Below are 8,626 nucleotides of genomic sequence, written 5' to 3'. Positions count from 1 at the left end.
AATCACTTCTATAAAATTTTGTTCACAAAAAAGGATTACACTTTGGTGTTCGCTTGAACGAGACTCGACCACTCTTATAAAATTTTAGTCAATTTGACGGAGACTAAACCATCAGTGTCATATGGAAGCAATAAACACTCATATGGATCTATGAAAAGTCACATTAAGTGACACCATGATGAGAGACAAGATTTGAAACTACTCTAGAAATGGTTATAAAATTTTGGCTTCTGCTATGCAGAACTCATTAATCGGACATGAGGGTGTGTGCTTGCCTTATTTGCTCAGGACTCTCTCCCCAGTAGTTTCCCATCCTTCAACGACCACCTTCCACGTTTTCTTGCTTTTGAATGATTCTAGTAAAAAAAAAGCGTGTATATGCAGGAACAGAAAGACACTAAGAAGAACAAGAAAGAAGAATAGAAATCTACAATGCTTTTCCTTAGTATATCCAATTGAAAAACTATATGTCTAGTTTACACCATACTGCAAAGAAAGCCAGAGCTAATAACTTGAATAGCATCCATGTCTGTCAAATTTCTAGAAGCACAACCATTTTAGCAAATTGCAATCATGCTTGTTAGTCCAAAAAAGATGGAAACCAACCATCTTATAACTACAACACGGACTCTTATAATCCCATCAACAAATGTAGAACTAAAATGCAGATTAAGAGGAGGGGGGGGGGGGGGGTAGAAGCATTTACAAAGAATAAGACAAAAAAAAAAGGAATTTAAAGTCTTTTCTGGGTTTTTATGCTATTAGCTACATCATTGCTTATTTTCCAAAGAATTAAATAATAACTTATGGTCATTATCCTTATTTTGTGAATAAACCTTCTTCTTGTAGTACAATGGCCTATTCCATAAATCAATAGGCAATTATTTTCATCTTACGGTGCAAGGATCCTTGGACAAATCATAGCAGGGTAACAAGCAACAAAAGAAAAACCTAAATGTCTTTCATCTACAGGACCATAGCTGTTACAATGCGCCCAGGTCTCACAAATTTTCCATTGATCATGTCCTGACATGCTGCAACAATAAAATTATACATGTAAGCACATCAATTTGTCAAAGTTTTGAGGACCCATTACTAAGTTTGAAAAAATAAAAGGCTTCTAACCATACTCGCTATTTGAGAGGTGACAAAAGAGCTAAAATAGAAAAAAAAAAAACAGAAGCATCAAAAAGCTGTAACTTATAGCAAAGTTACAGTCTGCTTTGCAACACGATGGCATACTAAGTAAAACCCACCATTCCTAATTAGCAGTAATTTCTATAGTCACCTAAAAGCAAAACAAGTGTCAGAAATGAAGCTACTGGTGTTCTTTAAAAAAAATTGATGCAATGAATTTGGCCATTAACTTGGCAAGGAAAGCAAATAATAGCAAGGAACTAGCCACTAATTCTACTTGAGCCATTGCTGCGCCAAAAGTAGCCATCCAATCTCCGAATATTGTTGGGTGGGATTTTTTTTTTTTTTTTGTTTTTTTTACATCTATAACCTAAGTACAAAACTAATTAAACCTGCAAAAAGGAGACAAAAGAGCAATGTTTAACAAGGGCAAATAAGTATCAGAAAACAGATGACCCGTCACATTCGGTCCAATGACTACTCCAATTTTCATCACAATTCTCTTCAAGCTCAGGACTCTCCCCAGTAGTTTTCCATCCTTCACCGACCACCTTCCCACGTTTTCTTGTTTTAAAATGATTCTAGCAAAAAAAAAAATGTGTATCACGCAGCCCATTTGTATCATTACAGTACTCAATCTTTACGTTTCTTTAAACGTCAAAATCAATTGCTTTGAGGTCGTCAACTTAGTTACGTTGCTCGAGCAAATTGCTTTGGAGGAAAAATAAAATAGTAAAAAAAAAAAAAGAAGACAAATTAACTGGTGTCTATATAAGTTTCTGTTCCTTGCTTTAGAACGATAATTTGATTTTTTGAGCTTCTCACTGGTGCCCTTCCGGCATATGTTGGAAGTAAAAATAGATTAATATTTTTTGGTTAGTAAATTTTAAATCAAAGAGTAATATTAATTTTTTACTTGCATAGATGCTCTGTCCTATATTTGCACCCATGAAGGTCTAGGATTATTTTGCACTAACATAATCAGATTTAGTTCTTTCAAAAAAAAAATTTTTAATTCTAATATATATTGCGTAATGAATGGTAAAAGCTGAAACGGAATTTGTTTTCTATTTGCAGGAGGAGGAAGTCCACATCACATAGAAGTACTGAGAAACTCGAGGGAAAATTAAAGTATGCTACTGGTACAATAATGTGTTGAGAGAAATAGCCCAGAAATTTTAGGAACAGAAAAATTCATTTGAAAGTGTTGATCCAAGTTCTTTTTTTTTTTTTTTTTTTTTTATCAATCGTCAATCCTACACCATTCTAATCTAAAGGGAAAATTCAACTGAGTCTAGGAAAGTCGGTGAGGAGTGAATCACCAACGAATCAGACGGATGCACTATACATCCATCTAAATTTTTTAAAAAAATTACTTAATGTGACAATTGATGGATGCACTAGGCACCCTTACCTCCCACCCGCCAAACCTTAAATGGCTGGCGGTTACGTGTTAATCCAAGTTACAACAAGCATCTTTTTGTTGTTTTATAGTGGGAAGGCCTGAAAGTGAGAAGAAGGCTAGACCAAAATAGCAGGTCAGTCAATTGACAAAAGAAGTGGGAAAAGATGAGGAAAATGTACTTGCAAGTAAAAACAATTAAGTGCACTAGACGTGGTGTGTTTTTACTTCAACTCCTCTTGCGTATGAGTTATGACTATTGTTGCAATCAGTGGTACTGTATAAATCCCATGCTGGGAAGGAAGGAAGGTATCCTCAAAACTACCAAATCTTCTTTCTTTCTTCTCCTGTGTCAGACTATCTATATTTGTATACACACAATTAAAGCATTCTCATTACTAGTGCTTTCATTTCCTAAGCCTGAGCCTGAGCAAATATATTCGTTGGTGGTGGTCAAATCACTGCCCGCGTAGCAGTTTGTTTGTGGACAACAAAATGGGATCAAAGTCTCTGACATTCAGGGTGACCAGACAAAAGCCTGAGCTGGTCCGTCCGGCGAAGTCCACTCCTCGGGAATGCAAGCTCCTCTCTGACATCGACGATCAAGAGGGTCTTCGCTTTCATGTCCCTGTCATCCAATTTTACCGCAGCGATGATGATCATCTTCATAGCAGGAGAGACCCCGTGAAGGTGATCAGGGAGGCTATTGCCAAGGCTCTGGTGTTCTACTACCCCTTCGCGGGGCGTCTCAGAGAATGCGCCGGGAGGAAGCTGGTGGTGGACTGCACCGGGGAGGGTGTTATGTTCATTGAAGCGGATGCAGAGGTGACGCTGGAGCAGTTTGGGGATGAACTTCAGCCTCCATTCCCCTGCTTGGAGGAGCTCCTCTATGATGTTCCTGAGTCTGCAGGAGTCCTTCACTGTCCTGTACTGCTTATACAGGTACACAACCTAAACCAACTTTACTGTTGCGTTTTTTATCTCTCTCTCTCTCTCTTTTTTTTTTTGACTTGATTTGTCCCTGAGGTGAGGCTGGAGCTGTCTATTTTCGTCTTGGTTGTTTCTCCAAGGATTTAGGGGGTGAATTTAGAGTTGAATACTTGAGTGTACAAATTAAGAAGTTGTTTTTCTTTGAATCGTATGGATTTTTTTTTTGGCAAAAAAAATATATAAAATAGAAGTTATTAGAAGTTACTGAATTTAAGCAGTTATCTTTAGTAGTAAAATTTTACTCTTATGACAATAAAATTGAAAAAATATCAAAAGATGACAAATTTCTTGGGTTGACTGTTCTGGTCGATTGCATTGGTCTGGTCTGGTCAACTGCTTTGTCACATGTACTGCTAATTTCATAAATTAATTCCAGTCGCAATTACTGCATGAAAACAACTGCTAGTGCTGCTGTATATCTACTTACTGATCATAATTGAGTACTTGTATTGTAGGTGACTCGTTTGAGATGCGGGGGTTTCATCTTCGCAGTGCGCCTGAATCACACCGTGGCCGACGGTACCGGACTCGTTCAGTTCATGAATGCAGTCGGCGAAATCGCACGGGGAGCTTCCGCCCCATCTGTACTGCCAGTATGGCAGAGAGAGCTCCTGAATGCTCGAGACCCGCCAAGGGTGACGTGCACCCATCACGAATACGATGAGGTAGCCGATACCAAAGGAACCATCATTCCCCTGGACGATATGGTCCACCGCTCCTTCTTCTTCGGCCCGACGGAGGTATCAGCTCTGAGAAAATCCATCCCGCTCGACATCAGTCGCAAGTGTTCGACATTTGAGGTTTTGACGGCCTGTCTCTGGCGCTGCCGGACCATCGCCCTCCAGCCCGAACCCAATGAGGAAGTCCGCGTGCTCTGCATCGTCAACGCTCGCTCCAAGTTCGATCCTCCCTTGCCACAAGGATACTACGGCAATGCCTTTGCATTTCCGGTGGCCCTGACGACTGCCGGAGAGCTGTGCAAGAGTCCTCTGGGATATGCGTTGGAGCTGGTGAATAAGGCCAAATGTGATGTGACTGAAGATTACATGAAATCGGTGGCTGATTTAATGGTTATCAAAGGGAGGCCTCATTTCACCGTGGTGAGGACTTATGTCGTGTCGGATAATACTCGGATTGGGTTCAATGAGGTGGACTTCGGTTGGGGAAGGCCAGAGTACGGAGGCCCGGCCAAGGGCGGGGTTGGTGCCATCCCCGGCTTGTTGAGCTTTTACATAACTGTCACGAACAAGAACGGGGAGAAAGGAGTAGTGGTTCCTATTTGCCTGCCGGGCTTTGCGATGGACAGATTTGTGAGAGAGTTGGAGAAGTTGTTGAGCAACAACCATCATAGCATTATTGATCACTCCACTGTCGTCAGATCAGCCCTGTGAACAACTTTCTTACTTTCATTCATTCCCCTGATCTCGTGTCCGCCTCCTATGCTTATATACTGTACTATTTCTCATGTCATTGGAATTCCTGGAAAGTTATGAGAATAATGCGAGAATCAGTGCCTAATATATGTGTGTGTGTTATGAGAATAGTTTCTTAGAATCTTGACAGAAACTATTTCCTGAGAAAATTAAATGTGTAGTTTCTACCATTTGTGCTAGAATGAGTGGCACGGCACAATCATTCTAGACTAGGGCTATTCACGAATCGAGCCGCTCGAACTCGGTCAACATCAAGTTCGAGTCAAACTCGAATTAAAAAACATTAAACTCGTTGGCTCGCGAGCTCAATTATATATATATATTTTTTATTTTTATTTTAATAGTAAAACTACATATATATATCCCTAATATTTTATTGTTTGTTAAAAAATTATTATTTTATTCATTTTAAAAAATAAAATAGTATATTTTTATTTTTAAAAAATAAAATAATAATAATTATTTTTTTATTTTTTAAGCTAGACTCGAATTTGAATCAAACTCAAGATCGAGCTTGATATTTTGAATTCGTCGAATTCGAGTTCGAGTTCGAAATTCATAAAATTAACTAGAGGTTTGGCTTGATTAGGCCAAAGTTCAACTCGACTCAACTCGTTTACACTCCTATTTTAGACCAAAACATGTCAATTCCTCTATTATCAATCCACCCAAATATACCTTGCAGAAGGAAGTCAACCCACATGAAGTACTAAGAAGGGAAAGTAAGGCCGGCAATTTTGGCTGCGTTGAGCATCTATCACCACGATGAGAAGAGAAACTATTACACATTCTATATGTACTACATCGCATGCCGCGTAACGTACTAAAACCAACTATTGATGCAGCCTTAGGCCGATGGCCACCACCAAACCTTTAAAAAATGTTCAGATGGCCACCACGAACCCTTGCCTCCCACCAATTTGTCACAATTGTGATTCTTCAAAAAAATCCAGACGGGTGCGTGGTGCACCCGTCTGGTACAGTGATGGTTCTGTTCCCATCGGTCCCCTATAGGTCCAGTTGGGTCTCTCCCGTAGTTAGATTATGATAGAATAGGAGTAGAGTTGACGATTGACAAAAAAAAAAAAAGATTGGAGCTTCGAATCATCTGTCCCCAAAGTAGTTTCTGTTCCCTCTGCCCTTCATTTGTACAGCTACCACGTGTCTCTAGCCTTTTGTTAACCCAAATTCAAATAAATCGATAATAATTGGTTTTCTCCCGCCTGCACCTCTTCAACTCCCTACATGCCTAACCGCTGAGTCCCCACCCCTAGCTCACCTTCTACACAGTAAAGGCTCTGCTATTCCCCTTGTACTGGTTTTGTGGTTTCAATAGCTGTACCTTCAATGCGGAAAGATTCTAGGAGCATCTCGAAAGAAGAATGGCCTTCTATACTTTCCGTAAGTCTTGTTGATTATTATGGAGGTAATAACATGGCCCAAGATAAAATTGTGAAGGGCATGGGAAAATTGGGAGGAAGGGGCTTAAGTTCGGAAGCTAGGGAATTTGAATTAGAGACTCATTTGGTTCTTGAGTCTGTGGCAGCAGAACTTCATGCTTTATCATGGATGACCGATCTGCATTGCCATTTCACTGCGACATGGTTCTGAGACTTAGAAGGCTTCTTCACTTTGCTGATAAGGAGTTATCTCGACAGCCAGAGGAGTCACCGTCATAGAATCGAAGAGTCTTGGATAACTGAGGTATTTCCCTTGGTAACGTCCGGTCGTTTTCTATTTGCTTGTGTCAAACTCAGAATCCGTTTAGTGGTAAGATGTGGCTTTTGCACATATGTTTGAAGCCTGTTAAGTATAAGGTTTATTCTTCTGCATTTCTGATGGTAGAGCGGACGGTCGGGTTAGAAAAATTAACTTTCAGTGTAATACTAGGAGAGCAGATGACAAACTTTGTATATAGTATTTGGGACGACTGCAATAGAATTGCTCTTTTTGGTAGATTTTATATTGAATGTATAATGCCATTATGAATTGTTTGTCTGCGTTGGGGCAAGATTTTGTCTTCATTTTAATTGTTATACAATACTCCTCTCTGAGGAGTACCAGATATTTTGTTGTACATGGATAACTATCCAGTTAGAAAACAAAGAAAAAATCTAAATAATATAATGATTCATCTCTTTTTTTAGTGCTTTTGTCCTGCTGGTTTTGCTCATTTCATATTGGTTATACGCTTTTACCAGTCTCAGCAGATGAAAAAACTGACTATTTTGGGTAAGCAGACACATGGACGTCTTTCTTCTCAAAATGCGAACTTTCCACCGATGTTCTTCCACAGAGGGTGAAGTTAAAGCGAAGGTGTAAAAAGAAGGGTATCCGGACGTCTGTCTTTGATACGAACGTCATTTCCTGCACAAGCAAATGTCAGCCGGGGAAACAAGCACTCTAGCTTCTTCTTTTTTTTTTTTTGTGGTTGGGGGTTGGCGTGTCAATGGGTCGGGCTTTATCCAAATCCAATTCAAATCCAATATATTTGGATAGGATTTGGATTTAATTTCTCAAATCCAAACCCTACCCAGACCAAGATCCTATGAGAGTGTCGTGGGTCTGGGTAGGGTCTGGTTTTTTAGAATTCATATCCAAATCCAGATCAATATCAGACCGTACCCAGACCCATATATATTTAATTAAATTATATATATATTAGAAAATTTATAAAATAATATAATATTTTATGGCTATTGGATCAAATACAGTAAGATTTTATGGCATCAGAATCTGCAATTAATATTGGTGGTTGGATGATTAATGAGACTCGTACCAAATTACTTATAGATGTTGTTGAAACATTAGTGACTACTGATGATTAGATTGAATCAAAGAAAAAATGAGTAAGTGTTTATAAATATTCTTATGCTATTATTTATTTGTCATCGGTTCTTAATCGAAAGATTTTTATCTCATTCACGATTTTAGTGTTGGATTGTGAGACATCTGCCAACATTGAGGTTTAAATAAACAAAAGAGGTACAAAATTACATTTTTTTTAAATAAAACTAAATATTTATATATGTTATGGTTGTTTTCTTTTTTAAAAACTAATCCTAGTTGTCATTGTAATTGGTACAGACTTTTTCAAGAAAAGGAGAAAAGGTAAAGGCAAATAAATGAAATATTGATGTGGATGCAGTTGAATCTTTAAAAGTATATAGAAGTAGTCAATAATAATTCTTTCTTTGAATTCAAAATATTGCATTCAATTTGTTGAATGTTAATTTTATTATTTGAAAATAAAAATTGGATGATATTTCTATTATTTATGAACTCTATATATTTTTAATAAATTTTTACTTTAGTATTTTCAAAAAATACCCATTGAATACCCAGATCCATAAGGGTTTGGGTATAGATTTACTTTTTTAAACCCGAAAGGGTCTGGATTTGGGTCTGGGTCTAACTAAATTAAATGGGTCTGGATTTGGATCAAAGGGTTCCAACCCAGACCCTACCCATTGACATGCCTAGTTGGGAGAAAGCGTTTCCAAAAAATCATATATCCAAAACACACATAACTCTGTTCACAGCCGAGTGTGCCAGCACTTTCACTTGAATGCGATCTTTACAATTTAATAAAAAAAAAAAGGAAGGAAAGAGTATCAATAGTAATTTTTTTACTTTTTCTCTCTGATGACTTGAATTCACGACT

At 38.2% G+C, this 8,626-nt stretch overlaps 1 protein-coding gene across 1 annotated transcript; it reads left to right on the top strand.

Moving 5' to 3' along the window:
• Window positions 1–2,829: 2,829 nt before the first annotated feature.
• LOC113697344 (benzyl alcohol O-benzoyltransferase-like) lies at window positions 2,830–5,070 on the top strand. Its single transcript, XM_027216930.2, has 2 exons — window positions 2,830–3,481; window positions 3,985–5,070. Exons 1-2 carry the CDS (start codon window positions 3,035–3,037, stop codon window positions 4,918–4,920), a joined length of 1,383 nt encoding a protein of 460 aa, XP_027072731.2. The 5' UTR covers window positions 2,830–3,034; the 3' UTR covers window positions 4,921–5,070.
• The last annotated feature ends 3,556 nt before the right edge of the window (window positions 5,071–8,626 follow it).

Source organism: Coffea arabica, chromosome 1e (assembly GCF_036785885.1).
Source record: "Coffea arabica cultivar ET-39 chromosome 1e, Coffea Arabica ET-39 HiFi, whole genome shotgun sequence".
Lineage (NCBI taxonomy): Eukaryota > Viridiplantae > Streptophyta > Magnoliopsida > Gentianales > Rubiaceae > Coffea > Coffea arabica.
Note: the sequence above shows the minus strand (reverse complement) of the source record. Positions and strands in the feature narration are given on the sequence as shown.

What these genes read in the sequence shown, in the direction of transcription:
- LOC113697344 (XM_027216930.2), top strand. Translation starts at nt 3,035, where the DNA reads ATGGGATCAAAGTCTCTGACATTCAGGGTGACCAGACAAAAGCCTGAG. An exon ending in GTCCTGTACTGCTTATACAG is followed by an intron (nt 3,482 to 3,984) that starts GTACACAACCTA and finishes CTTGTATTGTAG; the next exon opens with GTGACTCGTTTGAGATGCGG.